The sequence below is a fragment of the Glandiceps talaboti genome, chromosome 10, assembly GCF_964340395.1.
Source record: "Glandiceps talaboti chromosome 10, keGlaTala1.1, whole genome shotgun sequence".
In the NCBI taxonomy this organism is placed as follows: Eukaryota; Metazoa; Hemichordata; class Enteropneusta; family Spengelidae; genus Glandiceps; species Glandiceps talaboti.
In genome coordinates, this window is record NC_135558.1 from 620131 (window position 1) to 644839 (window position 24709).

Consider the following 24709-nt stretch of genomic DNA (forward strand, 5'->3'; position numbering starts at 1 on the left):
CGTGAATGTAATCAAATATAGTGCATGGTATTGTAAGCACTGGTACTTAAATAGGTTAAGCGTACCTTCTCATATATATCTACGACTTAAAAATAGGCTCGTAATTTGTCCGATTTAATCGTATATCTATGTATAAGAAAATATAAATATCACCCCACAAAAATAGTACACGTTGTTTGTATTATCAAGCATTATGATTTTAAAAATAGCGCCAATTAATGGTGTTGTAACACAACTGTGTTTTTTTAAATGTTTATCCACATACTGATCCATGCTAGGTATACGTGTTCATTTGCTGAATGATTATCCAGTTGCCTATCCCGGTCCTGTTGTTATCTTTATACGCAATTATATGGCTGTTGCTATGGGCGTGGTCATGTTGCTAGACATACTTGCATACATTTTTTGAATGTTCGTTCTCTTGTCTATTAATCCCTGTTGCACTTTCTTTGCAATATACATGGTCATTTGGCTGTTGCTATGGGCATGGCCTTGTTGCTAGGGACATTTACATACAGTTTTTGAAAGTTTATCACTTGTCTATTAATCTCTGTTGTTATCTTTGCTTTGCGATATATGCGATCATTTGGCTGTAGCTACGGGCGTGGGTCATGATTGGTGGGGTTATTTGAATACATTTTTTGAATGTTTACTCACTTGCCAACAGATGATGTTGTTATTTTAGCAAAATATACTGGAATTTGGTTGTTGCTAAGGGCGTGGTCATGGTTGCCAGGGCCAATTGTGTCAAAATCTTTTGAACAAAATCTGCAGAATAACACTTCTAGAAACATCTCACCAAATTTCAGTCTCGTTATTGACCAAGGCTTTTTGAGATATAAGTTTTTAACCAAAATTCACATTTTACACCTAATTTGCACATCGCTGATGGGATCATTGTATGCTTCATATTTCTTCATCTATACACCCCCAAATGCATCTCCATTAAATCTCAGCTCAATCTGCTCAATAATTTTGAAATTAAAGATTTTTTTTTACCAAAAAGGCACATTTTGAGCCCTAATTTGCGTATTACTGATGAAATCATCATGTCATGAACAAATCTACACATCCCTAAAAACTCTCCCAACAAATTTCAGACAATCTGCCCATTAGTTTTGGAGTTTAAGTTTTTTGACCAAATATTGCATTTTTTTTACCCAAATCACACCTGTAAAGCGATCATTTTGTTCTAAACAATTTCCCAACTAGATATCAAAAGTAATGTCCCCACCAAATACCAAGGCAATTAGTTTGGTGGCGGTTTTTTAAGTTTAAGTCACACACACACACACACACACACACACACACACACACACACACACACACACACACACACACACACACACACACACGGACATACATCGCACCATGCCTATAGGTCTACTGAATCTTATCAGATGTGCTAAAAAAGCAAACATTAGCGAATTTATAAATAACTTTACTACGTAATGTCGTACTGTACCGTGATATCATGTTTTCGTACACTTCAGTACCACCATGTTTTCCTTCTATTTGTTGATCACACCCATTTCTTTTTATCTCCAATTGCTATCTATATTCGTCGTCAATGAATACATATTGGAATTAAATTGGTACATCCTATCTATACACTTGGTTGTGTATTACATACAAGTACATATGGGCTTGTCAGTTATACAAATCAACCACGCCTTTCAACAATGTGTGAAGCTTAAATAAATATTATTATTATTACTACTACTATTCTAAATTAAAAGGCTTTCATCTCTGTTCAAGTTTTACCCCTTTTGAAAATTCCTATTAGACATGGTTTTATCCCGTCCGCACATGACAATATATAATTCTATACAATTTGACTTCTTGACAGACCACTTCTGTCTTAGTGTAAAAGCTATCCGTGGGCTCGATTTTCTCAAACCTTTTCTCTCATCCACCGTCTATAGCTCGAATCTTTTTTATTTTTGACTTCAGTTTTATTCACATCATAGATATATTTGGATTAGATTGCCCAGGATTTAAAAAGTAACAGGCTAAGTCAAACATGGAAGATAACGTGGCCTATACCAGCTAAGTCTAGAAATGATTACAAAGTTGACATTATCAAGTTTGTAAAGATCATTCTAAGTTGGCGATTACAGGAGGTAGAACCAAGCCATGGACTTGTATTGTGTGAATTCATAAACACAATTTACCTGCTATTATTTCAATAACGTTTGCGTTAATGGGAGGTTCCTCAGCATAGTTTGGGCAAGAGTCAAGGCATTTGTTTAGTGGAAATAGTTTGAAGGAATTGATGATGTAAGTGTACGCATATAATTATACACACATAGAATCAATATCACTGTCTTGTTTGAAGGAATTTGAACCAAGTAATAATTGAGAAGAAGTAGTGTCATCCGAGTATTCGTGCAATGCAGTGTGTTTCTGCATTCTGCAAGCAGTAGACACACATACTCTGTAATTGTCATAGAATATTTAATAGTATTCTAAAGTCACCGCACTTTCACTTTCGATTGCATTTAAAACAATCATATATACCGCTGAGGTGTGGATTACAAGAAAAAATAATGTTGACCTATGACCTTCAGAGCTTTGAACAAATGTTCCTTATTGTACAATCATCCATCGTCTTTAATTGTGACCAATCAATTGAAATCAATGACATTAACATCCATGGTTTTAATTTTTAAGTTGATTACAGTAAGTCAATATTTGGCCGAGTAGGCCTAAAATTATTTTCTGGTTATTTGGCAGTTCGGTTGCTTGTTACACTAGATGCAAATAAAATTCTGTTGCCTGAACTGTTGTCTGGCGATATTTGTTTACTTTCTTTATTAAACTTTGTGTCTGAGAAGTAGTACGGCTTCTACCATTAAGTCCTGGATCATTGCAGAGTATTTACTACAGAGAGCTTAATCACTGAATGTTGATATTTGTCTTTTTGAGCTAAATTCTGAACTAAATGCAAATAACCCTTATTATGTAATATAAACATCTCACACATATACATATACTATGTTTTAATCTAGCATTTGTTGCACAGTATTGTAGCATATCAAACACAAGACAGACTAAACGCATACTGTGTTGTTATTATCTTCAATGTTTCAGGCAACAACTTGTAACTTTCTCCATTCAATATGCAGACACCATTTATTGCTTCTTGTGACAAAGTTTGCGCAACTCATCTTCAAACTCGTTCATATCAAGGAAATCTTTCATCTCACTTTCAGCATGTTTTATTTGTTGTTCAAGTTGACTGCCACCATCCCCATGTTCTGACATGACTCTTTCCTTTACTGCAGTCAAGACATCCACAAAGTGACCTAGTTCTGCACCTAAGCTGTCCGTCCAAAACTTTATGATGATTGACATCTGATGGGTTTCAATTTGAGGGGCCTCAGGCCGAGTAAGACCATCTGTTCATAAATGGAAAAGTGTAGTCATGAATTGAATGCATACACTACAAATACATACATACATACATACATACATACATACATACATACATACATACATACATACACACACACACACACACATACATACATACATACATACATACATACATACATACATACATACATACACATACATGTACATACATACATACATACATACATACATACATACATACATACATACATACACACACATATACATACATACATACATACATACATACATACATACATACAGACACACACACATACATACATACATACATACATACATACATACATACATACATACATGCATACATACATACATACCGTGCATACATACATACATACATACATACATACATACATACATACATACATACATACACACGTACGTACGTATGTACATACATACATACATACATACATACACACACACACACGCACACATACATACATACATACATACATACATACATACATACATACATACATACATACACACGTACGTACGTATGTACATACATACATACATACATACATACATACATACATACATACATACACACACACACACGCACACATACATACATACATACATACATACATACATACATACATACATACATACACACACACATACACACATACATACATACATACATACACATACATGTACATACATACATACATACATACATACATACATACATACATACACACACACGTACGTATGTACATACATACATACATACATACATACATACATACACACACACACACATACATACATACATACATACATACATACATACATACATACATACATACATACATACATACATACATACATACATACATACATACATACAACTCTGTCCTGCTAGTTAACCTTGATTTAATCATCCAGATAAAGGGGAAAAGAGAGATTCAATTTGAAGTAAAATTGACTTGCCTCTTTCATCTGTTGAACATAACCATCTTAATACATTCAGCGCTTGTCTTCTGAACATTAGAGTAGTGGCCAGAAATACCAAAGGTGGTAAGGTGAAATCATAATATACATATGCTACCAAACCAGATGTAACGATAGCAGTAAAACCAATTACATCAAACACAGCCAAGCCTCTGCTGTGTCCCATCTTCTCCATATCTATAGACATCTTTGTCAGTGTATTAAAAGACCTAGAAAGCTCTGTGTTGATTTTTCGGAGATTGGCTTTGATAGATCTTACTGCAGTCTGGACATCAGCATCAAATCTTTCTGCCATGTATTCCCTTGCAGAACCTGTTAGCATGAAACACTAAGAGTGAATTCTCTTGAATATTTGAGTTTATTGTGGGACAGAATTTTTAGGTGAAATCATCACTATAATTCTGTTATTCAAAAGACTTCACTAAAAACACCCAACTGATGTAAATTGTCTTGTCTATGAGGGGGGGGGGAGCTGATAGATCAGAATCTACCTGGTGAAATCATCACTATAATTCTGTTATTCAAAAGACTTTACTAATAACACCCAACTGATGTAAATTGTCTTGTGTATGAGAGCGGAGCCGATAGACCAGAATATACCAGGGCTTCAAACAGTTGTTTTCTGAATGTGTCAATCAAAATATTTCTTCTAGTGAAGCGGTTTACTTTTAGAAATAAGAAGCCACTGATGTTTGTTGAAATTTTGTTTTTGACAATCATTTTTACGCTTAAACGAGCAACTTCAATGTTCAACATGCAGTAACCAGTTAGAAGTGATGAATGTAACTTACTGATCTGTGTCAATCTTTGTTGCAACCTTTTATAAGGCGCTGGCTTCATTTTAGGTTGAAAGACATGAGCCATGTCTATTTTCTCAAAGTCAGCAATGGCCATGACACCAGCATCATGGAAGACTTCTCGGTAGTCAGATACGAATATTTCCTCAACAAACTCATCCATTGATTGATTTTGAAGTTTTGATAATGTCGTCAATGGCTTAAGCACATCAAGCAGAGCAGTCTGTGCTCTCCTGTGGATGATACATTAACATAGTTTACATAACATGTTTTTCTTTGTATAAGCATCACATACAAGAACATACTTAAAGTTGGTTTAGTTTGTCGTAATAACAAATATGCATGTGTGCTTGTGTGTGTGTGTGTGTGTGTGTGTGTGTGTGTGTGCATGTGTGCATACATGCACGTGAATGTCTGTCTGTCTGTATGTACGTACCCACATCTGTCTGTCTGCATGCATGTACATGTGTACATGTAATGTATGTATGTATGTATGTATGTATGTATGTATGTATGTATGTATGTATGTATGTATGTATGTATGTATGTATGTATGTGTGTATGTATGTATGTATGTATGTATGTATGTATGTATGTATGTATGTATGTATGTATGTATGTATGTATGTATGCATGTATGTATGTATGTATGTATGTATGCATGCATGCAGGCACGCATACATACGTGTATTTTATTGTGTGTGCGTGCCCTATAACAATACTTAAAGACATTCATACAAAAATCTTGCCATGCTGTTCCCCCTTTATAATGTGAGACCCAACCCTCCCCACAACAACTAAGAGTAATCCGCTGCATTATGATGGTACTTTACAATGGTGGCAGTGGTGGGATGTGGTAATAGTGGGATTTGGAACAGGCGGCAACAGTGGGATCATGCCAAAATCACGACAAAAATGCAAATTTAGACAACAAAATGAGTCAAAGTAAAATATGACCTCTCCCCTGATTTCCATTTTCTAAAATGTGGCCTCCTCCAATTCCTTTGAATTACTGACGGCTCCCTTACCTTACTTCACTACATACACTTACGATGTCAATCAACTTCTGTCGTTGTTCAAAGATACTAGTCCTTGCCCTTTGTTGTTCGTTCAAATCTCTCACAGTTGATGACACGTCAATGTTGATGATATCATTGATTTTCTGGAATTCCTGTTTTAACTGATGCCAAGAACGATGTTTGTTTTCTATGTTCGTTCTCCTGCGTTGTTGCATGAGATTGTCTTGTTCAGTAGCATACGAGCTCTGAGTTGCCATCGTGTAAGTCCAAGGTGCGATGTATCTCGACGTAGCACGGTTTTTGATGTCTAGCAAAATAGGAACGCTGACATTTCGCATGAGCCAACAGACAAAGAGTGAAATCTGAATCGAAAGTAAAGCACAAACTAATAGTACACGTAGATCATTGACATCGTCGTAGAATATTAGGTCATTGAGCTATTTTTATCTGCATTGGAAAATCCGGCATGGGAATTCCCGTTCTTGTGACTGATGACCTCAATTTGTGTCACGTGACGCTAAAGCATATAGTATGGTAGATATGTAAGCGTACAACAGTCTTCATTCGGTGTGTTATTTTTCCTTTCTATGTTATTTGTCAGCCATTCCATTCTTTCACATTCTTTGACTTGAAAGTATCAGCATTTTATAATTTTATCTAAACGACAATGTGTAAGAAATAATAACTTGATATGCAGAATGCAAATCATTAGCCTCCCTGACTTCCATGCCATTTACATGTAAAGGCTGGTGAATCGAAATGTTCAACTTAACACCTCAAATTGCTCCCTGTCTTCAAATTTAAAGACATTCTTATTTCATTATTTTCACTGACACTGGTGAATCGAAATATTTAACTTAAACACCTCAACTTGTTCCCTTTCTTCAAATTTAAAAAGTTATTTTCACTTTCACTTTACACTAATGAGGACGGTGAAAACTTGGCTTTAAAATGACTTGCATAGATAGAGAGTAATTACTTCTATTTGATTATAATGACGATTAACATTATTGTTCTACCATCACATCATTTGTAAATAATTATTAATTGTATTCATTTGGTGTGCATTTAATTACAGAGTGTTTGAATTATACGAACAACAGAATATATAAATGCGGAAAATAGATACATGTACTATGAACAACAGATAGTTTGACAGAAAAAATCTAAATTGACATATTTGAAAAAGACTGAGAAATACCATGTGATTAAAATTATCTTTAATTATGATTTTCGTTATCTATTATAATTATAGATGTGTATGATAAAGACGAGATTACTGAAAAGAGGTCAAAATCCTGTCGTTTCTGCTGAAATGTATTTCATAACCAGAACTATCGCAAGTCATTCACTTCAACAATTAGTTTCGTTTTGCGTTCATGACAGTCGTGTATACTTATAAAAGTGTGCGGCGCACCTATTCAATCCGCTTTCCTTTCACAATTTCTCCGTATTCAATAACCCCAGGTTTCGAGTCACGGTGACAAAAATAGCACTAGGGCTGAATGACGTCATACCAGTTTCGGGCGAGTACGCAGGCCCATTTGGCTAGTGTTCTTCCGTGTACCGTGACAACATAAGACTTATAGTTTGTTACCTGGTATCGCTCGTCGTGAATTGTCCTTTATAAAACCGTAGGAGGAAGGGACGTACAGACTGTTGAAAATGTTCGGAAGGGTAGCGTTCGTGCTTATGTTTATCAGTTGTAACCAAATCTTCGTTGACGGCGCCGTAACTTGCCTGGACGAAAACGGAAATTCAGTCGACTGGTATGATTTTTTTTTTTACAGAAGTGCATTTTTTAGTTAATAGACAATATGTGAATACTTCCTATCAACCCTCTAGTGTCTCCTACTATAGTAAGCTGCTAAAAAAATGTATTCATTATGTTATTCACTAGTGTTTCTTCCACAGTTTTCATTTCTTGCACGACGCATTACAATTAAATATATACAATGTCATGTAGAAGTAGCAATGACAAGTTGACATTTTAGCATATTTCAAATTCTGGGAAATTTACGTTACACCGATTTAAAGTCAAAAGAATAAGGATGTAATAGGTCGTTACTCAGAGTTTCACGCTTCAAGCGATCTTCAGACGACTAAATTGGGATTGTCAAGGTCGTCTTAAATAAAACATTTTTAGTCAGTCACACAACAGTAAAGAAACTTTTAAGGTAGGATTGGCGCAAGGAGAAATGTGAATACGTCAGATGTGTGTAGCACCGTACGAGGTATGTATAAAGGGTACCTAAAATATTAAACCGAGACTATGAACTAAGAGTCTCAGTTTGCCAGGCAAACTTAGACTGGCCTCAGATGGTGATTTTTTGCAAACTGAGACTCACTTCATGGACTCAGTTTTAGGTACCCTTACATACGTCACCGTACCGTAGCACCATTATTAGACTAATTTATAAGAAAACTGTAAATTGCATGTACTCGTCATATTTCAATTTAGAGAGTGTCACTCTGGTGCCTCACAAAGTTATACGACGATAACGTATGATGTTATGTAAATATCTAATCATTTCGACACAGGAAGTAGGAAGTCAAATATTCATGTTACCTTGTTCACATGTTAGGGTGGTCATACATCATCCGTGTTTCTCTTGACTCGACCGACCCTATATTTCTTCAATATAGCGAATTGATAAAAATGATGCCCTCTATGGCAGGAATAAAAAATCACACTGTCACTGGTTATTGTAGATGGCGACCCCACGAATGCGTAGCTGCGCGAAAATTATCATTTATTGCTGAAATTAATGACTTGTATAAATGGTTCAAAGTTTCCTTCTGACTCAACTTATCATTTCAAGTCATTCAGTCTGTTTAAGTATGATTATAAAATGAAAATATCACCAACATATACTCAATAAACTTGCTATATATTTCCCATGTTTGTCTAAAATCTTACTATATTTATATTTCCAGGTTTATTGTATACAAACTACCAGTAATACCAGACCATGATAATCCTGACTTCAAAGATGGAGTAGCTAATTACTACATGGATTCTAATCACCATCCATATCCATGGCAGTTAACTCAAACTATTGACAAACTTAATCACCCTGTCGGACAAACAATTCAACAAATATATGATAATTACGCTTCTACGGTAAATATATAAAATAATCACATAAACACGGGATGCATACCTACCTACCTACCTACCTACCTACCTACCTACCTACCTATCTATCTATCTATCTATCTATCTATCTATCTATCTATCTATCTACCTATCTATCTATCTATCTAACGGAAAATAAGAGAGAGAGAGAGAGAGAGAGAGAGAGAGAGATACGCGTGCGCACAGACAGACAGACATGCACACACATACATACACACATACATACATACATACATATAGACAGACAGACAGACAGACAGACAGACAGACTTACATACGTACGTACGTACATACATACATACATACATACATACATACATACATACATACATACATACATACATACATACATGCATGCATACATACATACATACATACATACACACATACATACATACATACATACATACATACATACATACATACATACATACATACATACATACATACATACATACATACATACATACATACATACATACATACATACATACATTTAAAAAAATTCGAAATCCTTTTTTGTCATCCATGTGGCCACTCATTTTAACTGAGGTGTTGCCAAAACTGTGGACTGTTAATATATTATTACTGTTATGTGTTTGTTTTCTCATATCAAATAGGGTGTTGCATACCTACAATATAGTGACCAACCCCCAAATACCCAGGCCAGTTACTCATCTAGGGCTCATGCAAAAGGTACGTCTGGAAAGTTTACCAGAACCAGTGTACTTCTGTTGTTGTGTGAAGTATCGTATTATATGCCTATGTATCATTGACGTTATAAGTTATATTGGCACACTTAATACCTGGCCCCCAATTTTTAGCGAGTATACTTACAAAACTTTCACGCCCTGACTGTCCAATTACAATGTATCTTGACATCGTTTCCTGACATTTTGAACACACTGTCTGCATCAATATTACTAATTTATTTACTGCAGGCAGTTTATGTGTGGATGAAACGAGTGGATTCTGGATGATTCACTCTATTCCTCGATTCCCAATGAAATCCAGTCCTGGTGGCCAATACTCATTTGCTAACAATGGTAAAACGAATGGACAGACACTTATCTGCGTCACCTATGGCCGGAGTTCTCTAAAATTGGTAAGGGTGCGAAATTCATATTAAGGCAGAATATGCCACACTGAATATTATTAATATTTAAAAAAAACATCTTTCGAAACATTGCGATACGAAAACTTGTTCCTGATCCTTTGAAACAATAAAAGACACTTTGGGGATTCACCGTCTTGTATTCAAGGAAATTAACAATCTTTATTTTCCCTTAGAGTTAACATAGTATTCGGCGGCCATTTTGGATTCTAAAAAAGCTTAATTTTAGTACTTTCGACTACGGTGACCTCTGATTTTTTTTTCTTGATTTTAACTTGAGAATCGATTTGAGTTTTCGAAGTACCAGTAGGAGGTTAGGATTTTTATTTTCGAGACGTATGTTACTTTAAAGGAAAACAACAACAAATAGTTATTAACCATGTGTTGAATTTTGAATTACTTATTTAGCAATAACTTGTCAAATAGTGTAACGAGAAGATAATTTGAATGTAATGGGATTAACCAGGCAGGTTTTTAGCTAAGAGTTGTCTACCATTCAGGTATAATGTTATACCATGCACAAGCCAAGTTATTGTATTTGAACAGAAAATATGGATTGTATACCATAGGGACGATATACGTCATGACAACCTGTGTCTACGTCACTGGTTTTGCAGTGCTCGAAATACGGGTTAAATTGTTCCAAATCACTATTATTTTCCCCGATTTCTCATAAATTATATTTTAGGTATAATTATATTATTCTCCAATATTTTTCTTCATTCAGCCGAAAAATACTCGAGACCAAAGTAAAGTGTTTTGTCACTACTCGTGTAGCGACTCGTAGTGAAAAGTATTTTCCTTGGATGAACGAAGAAACATATTGGTGAATAATATCTATTAAATTGATTGTTTATGTTTTTTGTCGAGACTGATAATTGTCATACATTGACACTTATTTGTGTATTCTTCCAAAGTCAAACATCTTAAGTATATTGGACCTAAATCCTATGATTTCAACGACCTTGCATCGTTGTCTGACAAAGAATTAATGAAGGGACTCAGAGACGTAAACGAAGGAGTCAGAATTAGGAATGTGTGGACAAACGTACAAGACCTGACGTCACTAGGTGGACAAACATTTCGAAGTTTTGCAAAGACGAAGGACTGGCATCAAGGTACAGTACTTATAACACATCTTTCTGAGTGCCAACCCTCGCCATAATATCAACATCTTTCTGAGTGTCAAGTTCAACCCTCTCCAGAATATCAACATCTTTTTGAGTGTCAATCCTCTCAGAATATCAACATTTATTTGAAGTCTCGGTCTACTAATCTAGTAATCCAGTAAGAAATACCTACATTTGTAGCAGTGTCTGAGAAGTGTTGTTTTGCACTTTAAATCTATTCTGATTTGGAACATTCCAGCATACGTCTGTGGTAGAAATGAAACAGATTTATTTTGTTTTGAAAAACATTTATGGGGCTTTATTTTCTAATCAAAGATCATCAAAGAATGGGAACAGTATAAGGGTTAATAATCATATATTGTAACCGCCTAAAAAGTCACCATGATTCCAAATTAGGAATTATATGAAAAAATGTTAGCATCGAGTGTATAATGCCAGGCATTTTCCAAGAGAAACGACGGGCATATCAATAATGTCAATCATGACAATTGCTGGTTACTCCATTATTAAGTTTCAATATTTACCAGAATTGTCTGAATTTTCTAGTGTCTAAACTTTCAAGTTCTAGTCCGTGCATTGATCTCAATTTAAATATATTCTTTCATAGATATTTATCTTGAACTGATAGCACAAGAATTAGGAAGTGATTTGTTCAGCCAAACGTGGCTGACATCGAGGTCAACTCCTTTGCCGTCTCAATATGATAGCTCTAAAACGTACAAGGTAGAAAATGTTGATTGTTTAAGGTTCAATGACGTCACTTATTCCACTACCAAGGACCATTCAAAGTGGGCAGTAACTAACAATGATGATCATTTATGGACCTGTATAGGCGACCTCAATCGAGTGGTAAGTATATACAAACTTGTACCATCACAACAAACTGTTTCCAAAAGTCTCTCTATATATCATTGCTCCATTTGTATGTGCCCGATGTCTGTCTGTCTGTCTGTCTGTCTGTCTGTCTGTCTGTCTGTCTGTCTGTCTGTCTGTCTGTCTGTCTGTCTGATTTCTATATACACCTCAAGGCGAATACCTATATAATGATTATATTATAATGATACAGCAATAACCACCCACCCCCGGGATGATATACCCTTAACCCTTAGGTTTAGACCAATTGACGATATTTACGCACAAGCGGAGTCCAGTGCATATTTGAGTGAAATTGTCAAATCCAAGGGAAATCAATACCATCCCAAGGGATTATAATATAGCAGTATATTGGAAGTTGTAGCGAAATTTTATATGTAACAATGAATCATTTGTAATAGTGCAGATGTAGTTTGTTTTATTTTGTACACAACAGTGACAAGTTCATTTGTAAGTGATCTGAGGCTAAACACGTTTTGTGAAAGATTTCCATAAATGATCTGCCTTGCTGTGTCTACTTGACTGCATGCCAACAGTGCTGTTTAGTATCCCTATTTTAGCAGCACATCTATTTTGATGTCTAGACCAACCAGCTGCAGAACTCTAGATTTGCACCATCGAATATAATGTACAATGTGTTTCATTGACTATTCCCCATATTGAGATTTGTGGTATGATTTCTTGTAGGAAAGTCAGAAGAAACGAGGCGGTGGGCATATTTGTGTCGCATTAGATGATGTGTGGGAAAACTTCGATGATGTTATCGGGCACTACGAACCTGTAACAAGTAAACGATCAGTTAATAACATGTGTGATACTAATATTAATGCAGCTAGCGATGGGACAACTTTGAAGTTATCAAAGATGTTAGCTTTTCCATTTCCATGTTTTTCTTTACTCGTTATTCTTGAGTCTTTTTATGCTCTGAAATGAACATTGTCATGTCATGACGATGCTGACACTTAGCTCTTTGACATTTTAATTATAACGAAAGGTTAGTGTTAACATGCATAGGAAACATCTCATATATTAATAGATTGAAAACAAGTAAATGATGATTTTGAAAGTTTGAGATAAACATTTATGATACATTTTATAATTGTAATTTCTCTTTGTGGTAGTAGATATTATATCTGAATGATATGTTGCCCAAACAAATGTTTCTTTTGTGTCGATATATTTCATTACTTCCACTTCTGCTTCTACTTCTATACTGTAAACATTCAAAAAGCATTATCATCACACAGGTGTAACGCTGGGGGCGTCCTTTAGATCTCACCATCTATATGAGATTGGTGATATCGATGCTGGAGAGGGCAGATTTGAAACTGTCTATTGTCTTTGGTTGTTGAATGAACAGTGGTAAGAGATTCCATTTTGGAATTGTCTAAGGAATAAGTGAATATTTATAACAGTTTTTCTTAGCGATGATCGATATGAAATAAAACCAGGTACACTTCCTCTAGTAGAACGTGATGATGATTCTGACAGTTTATCATCTTGAAAAACAATTAGATTATTTGTAGCTTTGTATAGGAAAGTTAGTCTGCTCGCTGCCCTGCGATTTTCAATGCATGGCCATTGAAGCTTCCTCAGCATATCAGATACACTGGCTTCCGGGTTGTAGTTTCCGGTGACAAACCGAGCTGCTCTGCGTTGGATTTTTTTTTCAACTGCATTTATGCCAACTTTGTTGTAAGGATCCCAAATACTTCTAAACGTGGTCGTACAAGGGACGTATCCTTGGTTTGCTTGCTACTGACAGGACAGTCATGTAGATGTATTTGTAGTAACTTTAAAATACTTGATGCTTTAGATGTGATATTTGATACGGTGGTGCTTCCATTCCAAGTAATGTGAAAGTACATTGCCCAAGTAGGAGTGCTGCTTAGAAATTTTGAGAATATTGTCTCCCATTATGTAATTATATTGCAACAGATTTCTTTTGTGGGTGATATTCATAACTTCACAGTTTGTTTTAGCTCTTGGTTTGATTTTTTCATTAGTATCAATTTCAATTTTCTTTGTAGAGAATTTGACTTTTAGAACGAACAGTTAGAGTTAGAACGAACTCGCTTTATAACGAAAACTCGGTTAGAACGAACACAATTCAAAGGAACAAATCCCTTGCTATTGTTTCCTATGTAAACAATGACGTTTAGAACGAACGTACGTTTTACAAAAACCCGTTTACAACGAACACATTTTCTGTATTTTCATAGCCAGAGGTATTATCGGTTCTATTATAAATATTCATTTATTCAAATTTTACACTCCTTATTTGGCGATCGAAGAGAGTGCTTTTTGTTATTAAAGGTCATCTGAATGTCATCGCAAATAACATGAGCGTATACATTTTTTTTTTATTTTCATCATATGTGAAATCATTTCCTGGCCCCTTTCATCTGTTATGTGTCTGTTTTTAACGTTTGTGTTTGTTTGTTTGTTTGTTTGTTTGTTTGTTTGTTTGTTTGTTTGTTTGTTTGTTTGTTTGTTTGTTTTGTTTGCTTGTCTGTCTGTCTGTCTGTCTGTCTGTCTGTCTGTCTGTCTGTCTGTCTGTCTGTTTGTTTGTTTGTTTTTTGTTTGTTTGTTTGTTAGATCATCATTATAATTCTTTCGACAAGCTTTCATAATTATTTATACCGGGGAGTGAACGTTTATATTCTAGGTCTATGCTTAACCGAGAGACCTCCACGGAATATCTGGGGAAACGGACCATCCGGCAGCGGATAAATATATACGTGGCATGCATGTCAACAGCTTAGCAAGTATTTAAGGGACGTTTTGAAAAGTTCGTATTGTTTCTAGGTTACAATGTTTTGAATCTTAAGACACCAAAATGAATCTCCCATACTCTACTTAACATCCAAACTACCCCATTTGACACAGTTTCGTTGTATAGGTCATGAGATGCCTTCTTTATATCAAAAGTTTGTCTGTTTTTCTGTACGTTGTGTTGACAAACTGCCACCGTGACATGATTATGATACTAGTGCAATGTACTTATCACAAAAACGAATCTCCGTGGCCTGCTTTTGCTTCACAGGTCACCAAATTCAAACGTTTTAACTACATTCTGAGATAAGTTTGCAAAATGTTTGCCGATTACAAAATGAATCTTACATATTTCATATCATAAAGATGATACATGTTATCCTGCACTGAGTCGGGTGATGCACTACGTACATTGATGCACTGAGTCGGGTGATGCACTACGTACATTGATGCACTGAGTCGGGCGATGCACTACATACATTGATGCACTACGTACATTGATGCACTACATACATTGATAAGATTGATTTCTCATCCTTATTCAACTATGCACTGTTTTCACAAAGTAGTGTGTTGTGACAGTACAACACGAAAGGCGCCTCGATCCCCACATTCATACCATGTATAGAACACTCGTTTAAAAACAGTCTATGTACTCCATTTAAAGCATTTCCACAAATCGATTAAAAAGAGAAAATTCTTCGGGGGGGGGGGGAGTCGATGATATTGCTATTATTCGTTTTAGCCAACATTTGAAATATTGTAAATTAATTTTGATTTAGACTTAGGTAACTGATCCGTTAATTAAAGTAAAAATGTCCTGTAAAAGGCGTTAATCTTCTTTAGAATAATTTTTTTCTTCACAATTTCATCATTTTGAATTCCAATTCATTACAATTATCTATACGATAGATGAACCCGTCATTTATTTTCATTTTCATAGTAGCCTTGCAAACGGTATCAAACGTTTACAAACTTGGAAGCACGTGTCTGCAAGAAACGTGACTTCTCGTATTTCTTGACTGCCTCGATGCTTTTGATCCAGTTATTGACAAAGGTTATAACTGATCACGTGGCCGGTGACGTCATCAAGCATCAGCAACTACACTGCTTCCCTTGGCGGAGACAACACATCTTAGCTGCGTTAATCGTTACATCTGACTGCAGAAACTGAAATCAAGTTAGAATGGGGGGGGGGGGGACATTGCGACACTCTTTACGGAAACCGTCGCTGATGTGTAATAATTACCTGGCAATATCACTTTAATTTTAATATTTTCATATGATTGTGTATTATTCAGTGTTGAGCATTGCAGTATATGAGATATACTCAAGTGTACGAAAACCATGAACAAATAAATGCATGACGTTTATATTATTCGCGTCTCGTAAAAGACTTCCAGTGTAGTTTTATTTCGATAAAGATACACTTAGTCTCCTCATTGATCACTTGCAAGGTATAACTTATTCTGTGTAATCTTGATATCGATCGTATACGTACATTACGATAAAATGAAGTATATGTAACTGTCTTGATACAATGGAGCAGTCGATCTGTATCCAAGCGGTAAGACGAAACTCAAATTCTCAAAATATTGGGAAGTGAGGAAACGTTTACTGCCACTTATACAGTGTGGTATACCATTAGAGATTGTCGTCGGGGGCGCTCTTAAACATTGTTACCAAATCGTCGACTGTGCCATGTTACACACTATTATATGTAGAGGTAGAAAACATTGGGTTTTTTCGAACAACGCTCTCAGAAATATTTTCTACCCAATATAAATACATTATGTTGGTATAGTCTTGTGTATGGAGAAATGCACTTGACCGGTTCAACCAGAGTTTTAACATTGAACTAGGGAGATTCCATTGGTAGATGAAATAATATGGGGTGGGTTGTTGTGGTATATTTATATATAATCCCTTTTTGTAACCTTGTCTCTAGAAATGGTTTGTTCCAGACGTAATGTAGTAGGGTCAGTGAAATGGGTCACTAATCATATAATCCCAACGATATTATTATGAATGAATAAATAATGACGATAGTTGTGAACAGTCTGGGTCAAGGGTCAACACATCCTTCGCCGCCGCCCATAAACCAGCGACGTCACGTGTTCTTTAGCTAATTAGACACGTGCTTTGCAGTACGTTCTTACATATTATCATAAAGTTGGGACGGAAAACAAAAGCGCATGGTGAAAGATCCAAAATTGTCAGCGAAATATCAACGCATAGCGAAGACTATACATTGCAGTTTACATGTAGTACATAGACGGTACTAGGATTGTTAAAAATGAGTGACAGTATAAGTCATTGAATATTTTGCCCTTTCTCTTGCAAATTAAGATAAAAAAACCTGACGATTGAAATGGGTTAGTGCAGTGTGGTGTAGTGCGGTACTGTCGGGTCTCTGGCGGTAAGGAGTAATTTAAAATACTGTATATATAAATAAACTCATGACGGGGTAAATCCTCCACTTAAATTTGGTCACGAAATGGAGGTATGGAGGTACGTTACAAAGGTAAATTTATGATGGTCTAATACAAATATACAAGATAGGTATGGTTTGGCTACTGCAGTTTACGCGAAACGCACTATTCAGGGTTTATGCCAACATACGCTGGAAAAAGAAAAGTCCGATCAAGAGTGAAATTAAATAGTAGTTATGCTTTATATACAGACTGTTTGTGATGTTTGTAGGTTACCTTAGGCTGTGACTAGTATACATTCCATGAACTCTGACTCACACAAATTAAAATAGTGTTCAGTTGAAGAAAAATGAAGCACATGTAGTTGACCGATCAAGTAGAACTGGGTCATGGGGATGTCCTTTTAACAAGAAGTAGAGCTCATTCGGGAAACTTTGTTTAAAATACGTGTCATAAGACGTGTAACAGATTCATTTCACCTTATAACCCAGAAACTGTACAACCTTTACTTTAAATCAAACGTGACGTAGGCGCCAACAAAAAGCATACACTCCGGGTATGAAGAATTCAGCAATATCCTGAATACTATTGATTGCGGACCGGAATAGCTCACTCTCTGTGTAGGTGTGTACGATGGTTTGTTGAAGGAGTCTTTTGCTCGTCATAATGTCAAATTGCTTTAATGTTAACAGACCGATGACTTCCCTATAACTCACTTGAACTGGTCTGGCAACAAGAATGAATCCCATTCGACGAAATTGGAATTACTACTTACTTACAATACATCGTCGCAAACCACGACCTGTTTTACGGCAACGTTCTTAACGAGCCTCCCACTATTTATTTCGAAATGTAGTGGTAGAAATAATAACTCTGGTTTGCGAGAATACTTACAATATCGAAACCATTATTACAGTTGAACCCTACTGCTCGTAACTATGGAGGTAAAAGGGGAGAGAGCTCCTTGTAGTAACTAAGCATCTGTTGCTATGGTGATATGATGCAAAACTTGGTTATTTCGTGAGACGGAAGCCCATCCTCATAATGAATGAAGAACAGATCGATAAACAACAACAACACAAACACCCTAAGATTTCAATAACCCTACTCTCTCTAGCATTTTATCTCATTTATTTATTTATTTCCACTCGTTTTCTGATTCTATATTGTTTATTGCTAAGAAATAAATATCTTGATATTTGTTGAGATGATATTATGTTACATATATAGTGTAAATTGCCTTAGGTACTCAAAACATTAGACTAAATGTTAGAGTTGTTGCATGTTGCTGATATGAGTTCAATCTCGATCAGTCCAGTTACATCACAGATAATATATTTTTGTATTCGAAAGGCATTTTATCTTCGACAGTACGGCTTCTATATCAGTTTTGCCTTTCAGTGCCGTTATTAGTATACAGAATGTGATCTACATGTAGATATTGACAGCACGATGGCAACTTACTTGACCAAGAGTAGACTGAAAGTGTTGTCGTTGGGGTGCTCATTTGCTCGACTAGTGTTTTCTTTCGAGTCTCATTCTTCTGTGCTATCAAACAGTAATCATTACGTAGTGACGTTTTACGATGGCATAGTGCGAATTCGTCTCCCCGATAACTGAAGTCAGTGCGAATCCCCCCCCTCGCCCGATAACTGAAGTCAGTGCAACCCCCCCCCCCATAACTACAGCCCGTTTCTAGTTACCTTTCAGCGGCCCTATCTGATACAACCTCTCAGAAACCAATAGGGAAACTGTAGATGATCTAGTCTGATGTGACTATTATCAAATATTTAGATTTGACTGATATATGTTCTAACATTACATTACAATGGTGGCAGTTGTGGGATGTTCAGCATTGGGATATTGAACTGGTGGCAGCAGTGGGATCATGCAAATCAACAAATAATGTAAAATTAGATAATACAGTAATATATGACCCTCCCCGAATTCTTTTTTGTCTAAAACATGGCCCTCCCCTAGAACCGATTTGTAAATATGACCCCCCAATATCTTCGCCCCCCCCCCCCACTTATAATTACTTATTAAGGCTCCCTAAAGAATGAAAGATACACATAACATATCTACGTCGTGTCACTCCGCCCTCACCGGCCTCCTCTCTCAGTCACATGCTCCATCGGAATATCATAGACATTCAAAAACATATATTTCTCAGAATCAAACATTAACGTCAAAGAAAAAGTCCTTATTCTATCTAATTTCTTGACGTTTGATGACCCATGTGACCTCAAGAATTAGACTTAGTTAATCCCACTGGCACCAGACTAACATAACTAATCCTGCTAATCCATAGATTAATGTGTGTTCTTGTGAAAAGATCCCTTCAAACAATTCGACATCCCATAATATATATATAATATATCATTCGCTGCTTTCATGACCTACAATTATCTCGTATGAAAATGTTTTATTTGCTTCTTGTTTGTCCTTCGTTTCCTCTAAATCTTCCGTGCTCAAATCTACACGATACTTGAATAAATTAGATCGAATCTGATCATGAATCGAACTCATTCAGACTATAGTAGAACTCGAATTACAAACATCTAATATTTCGTAACATTTTCTAACATTGAATCATCAATATATTCAGATGTATACAGTGTCATTATTGATAATGATTAGTAAACGTAGATACCAGTTGCCGATCAACATGCTCCATCCGGGACACACTACTTTAAGTCGTTCAGGTACGTCATAACTGCACTTGGCCACATCGTGACCTAAACTCCCACGACAAGGCTGTCGTTTACGTTAGCATGACACTTCTAGCTTTTCCATTTCGCGAACAAGGACAATTTTAGACATTTCGGAATGTTTAATGTTGACATCAAATTTTCGATACAAATTTTGTGAAAAAATAGAAGGACGAACATCTTACCTAAGATCAGATGTCGTGAGTCAGAAGAAAGAAAATGATTACTATAAAAGGAGGAAAGGATAAATTTAATGTGATAAATATCAATGTTCCACTATATTTTATCAATACGATGGAGTCTAAAACCACATAGAATAATTCCGTCTACTGTATTCATAAGAATGATTAACATTTTATACATTTTTTCTAATTGTTTGTACGACGGATTAATATATCTATCCTATAGTTATTAACTTCATTATTTGCTTGTTGTTGTTGTTGTTGTTGTTGTTGTTATTTGTTTTGCACCAAAGTAAAAGAAAATAAATTGTTTGCCAGATCAACAACAAAGTGTATCAGTAACAACTCATTAGTTGAATTCAAGGATAAGAGTTAAGGTGTGACGAATTATATACACGACTGAAAAACTTGTACGTTTATTACCTCTGTAACAACTTCTAAAATTTAAATGCGTAATCACAAAAAACTTCAGATTACCATAGAAATCAATTTTCAATCACAAACAACCAATCAGTTTTTTAAAAATTGTAATTTTTTGTGTTTCAATCATTTAATTTTTAACACGTTAGTACATATAGGTAGATACGTATCGAAAGTCAATTTGGCCATATAATGTTTTGTTACGTTTGCTGCCGTTTTCCTCACAGGTAATACGAATCAACGCCACTACCGTGTATCCTAAGTTATAGGCTTATTAGCCAAAGTGAGATACAAGGTGTATCATTTTGCATGCACGTCTTCTGTTACAATTAAAATCACGAAACCTGTAACAGAACCATCGTCTGGCTTTAACAAAAATCTTACAAACAGTGCTACATTTTATCGTCTGACTTAACAAAAATCTTACAAACAGCGCTACATTTTATCGTCTGGAGCAACAAAAATCGTACTAAAATTGCTACATTTTATCATCTTCCTTGACAAATATCTCTGTAAGCAAGATTTTTGTTGAGCCGGACGATAAAATGTAACACTGTGACTGTTGGTAAGATTTATTCAGTTGAGCCAGATGATAAAATGTATCAATGTTCGTAAGATTTTTGTCGAGCCAGGCGATGTTTTGTTTCACCTCTTGTGATTTTAATTGTAGTGTCTATTGTTTGTTTATGTAATTCACTACAAAAATATTTTGTGTATCCAAATCGACTTTCTCTACCTACCTACCTTTAGCCTCTTAATACAACTTTCTAAACTTTTACCTGTTTCATTTTTATGCTTAAAATCTGAAAATAACTCGCTGATAATAGATGAATTGAGATTATGATATATGTATTTCTATGATTAGTAACTGTCCTTACATGCCATTCACAATGTATCGTTCTGTTTTTCGTCATTCATAAATACAGTGATCACGTACTCATCACGTGTGACCCGAATCGTAAAGGCGGCGATCGTATACTCATCACTTGTGACGTCGACCTGATTCGTTTTCACTCATTCAATGTAGTTATTTTCTTTCATCTTCTCTGGTATATTCATCGTATGCGTAGGATTGATGGATGGCGAAGACAATACGGTAGACGTGACTGTGCAAGCATGCTCTGTACACATTGTACTCTCCCATAAACGGATCATATAGCATCATTATATGCCATATTGCATGCCACTCTTTTATGAAATGAAATAGTATTTACCTCTTTTTGTGGGAATTGGCCTATACCAAAATACTGCGAACCAACTGACTGGCGTAACAAACATTATCTGGAAACGTATAAATGTAGACATATATCTTATTTCAACTATCCTTAAAATATTTTATGCTAAAAAATTCTAATATGATCTAACAATTTGTTCTCCTGCCATCGTCCGAAAATGTATTATTGTCCTGTGAGTACTGAGTACATTCACTCCTCATAAATTATAAAATTTCTTTCTGACTTTTGCTAGATTAGCGTCAGTAACAAACAGATTTTTCGATTGCATACACATACAAAAATCCGCGGTACATTTCAGAAATGGTCTTTGTGATGAAAAAATAATCATTAGCCTAATTCCAATCCACTTTTAATTATTTGAACTTCAAATTAATAGTTTCACTGGCCGGAATGCCCATGGATTTACAAGATTCGGTTCTAAAGCAAAATCCAAAAATTCGTTTAAATATTGAAAATAAAGTTATTTAGCCATTGCTACATAAAGTCACCGTGTTTGCAGAGAAACTGGCATTTAACATTTCCAGGCTCCAAATATTAGCATCAACCTGGGATAAATGAATGCGAGATGCCGCAAGCTATATTGATATACGCACTCTTATATACATCACAGTAAGCCTTTCTGTTGTGATCCTGTGCCCTCCAAATCATGTTAAAGTCAAAATATCTACTTTTCTCATTTGTCAATATGTCATACCATTAATAGATAGTAAGATTACGAAGTATGAAAGTATTCACCTGTCTTAGATATAATTTCATGTGACAATGTAACATCATTAACCCCACTCTCCTAACTGAGTCTTTGGTTGAAGGCCGCACATTGTCAAATGTCGAGCTTCTTTTTCATATAAAAAACGCATGTCATAATTGGACATCTTAGGTCAATATTGATTTGATATTATTTTAAGGTTAACCAAAGCCGTTCATTTACTTTTCCTTTGCCAATATATTGTACTTGTGATGTATGTGTGTTTGTATGTATGTATGTATGTATGTATGTATGTATGTATGTATGTATGTATGTATGTATGTATGTATGTATGTATGTATGTATGTATGTATGTATGTATGTATGTATGTATGTATGTATGTATGTCATGTATGTATGTATGTATGTATGTATGTATGTATGTATGTATGTATGTATGTATGTATGTATGTATGTATGTATGCCTCTGTTCGTTAGACTAGAAATTAAAATTAATGAAAAATGTTAAGCGTGATATTTCGTATCAGCTTTCACAATTAAAGACGTACTTGATGTCAATAGCAAGGTCATGCAAATCAGAGTATGCACACATTGAGTGGGGGTGACTGTTGACTGATTACGATAGACGAAAGGTCACGCATATTTCCGGACAACTCTTAATTTTTCTAATGAAATATTGCAACTACTTAATGGAGACATGAATTGAGACTAATTGATACACCACGGACTTGAACGGTTATCATCCTCAATGCAAAGTATTGGTGTGTCAAGAAAAAATTTCCTCGTGACGAATTACGATCTACTCAATGGGTCATTATATATATGTCTTTATTATATCCCTGGTTTGTCTCCCAAGGACTTTGATTCCTATATAATAGTGAATCGCATTTGCCTTAGAGCTTCAAACGCCACCATTTGCCTGTACAGGTACGATACAGCCAGTGAGGTAAATATGACAATTTTTACTTGTAATCCTTGCATACGTTCTTGTCTTCCTACGATTAAGTCCGTTTCTTTTTTGTAATGACTAGATCGAGAGTTTGGTGATTTTAATTTTTTTTTCTGTGTTCTAAATCAGACATTTTTACGACGCTCTTCCATTCTTTACACGTGTACAACATTGTTTCGCTCAGTAGACTACTCTACCATATGACATACCCAACATGTAGTTGGTATTTCACGTAATGCCTCAATTGTACAAGCGACATATTTTGGTCCATCATGTTTGGCTTTGTTTTATTTGTGTGTGTGTGTGTGTGTGTGTGTGTGTGTGTGTGTGTGTGTGTGTGTGTGTGTGTGTGTGAGAGAGAGAGAGAGCGCGTGCGTGTGTGTGTGTGCGTGCGTGTGTGCGTGCGCGTATGTGTGTGTGTGTGTGTGTGTGTGTGTGTGTGTGTGTGTGTGTGTGTGTGTGTGTGAGCGCGTGCGTGTGTGCCAAACTATGTTTAAGAAATACCCATTTACTAGACCCTTTGGTAAACATTGCTGAGGAAATGAGGAAAAATACATTTTTAACTTCGAGGTAACGTAGCTATAATGCGAGTTTTTTGCCTGTTTTCATTAAAGTTGCCATATTATCTAAATGACATAGATAAAACAGTTACATCATTTAAGTTAATGTGGCTTAAAATAGGAAACCGTTTAAAACATTCACAAGTTTAGGTACCTTGTAGTCTGTAGAACAGTATGACTGACCACCACTCTCATAATTTGGGTCTTTGTATTTTCATAATAACGATAATAATAATAATAATAATTATGCTTGTTGCTTTACAAGG

At 35.6% G+C, this 24709-nt stretch overlaps 2 protein-coding genes across 2 annotated transcripts; one reads left to right on the forward strand and one right to left on the reverse strand.

The window, feature by feature from the left end:
* Positions 1-2589: 2589 nt before the first annotated feature.
* On the reverse strand, positions 2590-6672 carry LOC144441069 (uncharacterized). Its single transcript, XM_078130593.1, has 4 exons — positions 6227-6672; positions 5193-5431; positions 4381-4713; positions 2590-3401 (listed from the first exon to the last, which is right to left on the reverse strand). Exons 1-4 carry the CDS (start codon positions 6553-6555, stop codon positions 3136-3138), a joined length of 1167 nt encoding a protein of 388 aa, XP_077986719.1. The 5' UTR covers positions 6556-6672; the 3' UTR covers positions 2590-3135.
* A 1096-nt stretch (positions 6673-7768) lies between these two features.
* Positions 7769-14768, forward strand: LOC144441234 (plancitoxin-1-like). Its single transcript, XM_078130791.1, has 8 exons — positions 7769-7986; positions 9155-9341; positions 9977-10052; positions 10298-10461; positions 11198-11219; positions 11388-11588; positions 12208-12449; positions 13161-14768. The coding sequence occupies exons 1-8, from the start codon at positions 7883-7885 to the stop codon at positions 13404-13406; spliced, it is 1242 nt and encodes a 413-aa protein (XP_077986917.1). The 5' UTR covers positions 7769-7882; the 3' UTR covers positions 13407-14768.
* The last annotated feature ends 9941 nt before the right edge of the window (positions 14769-24709 follow it).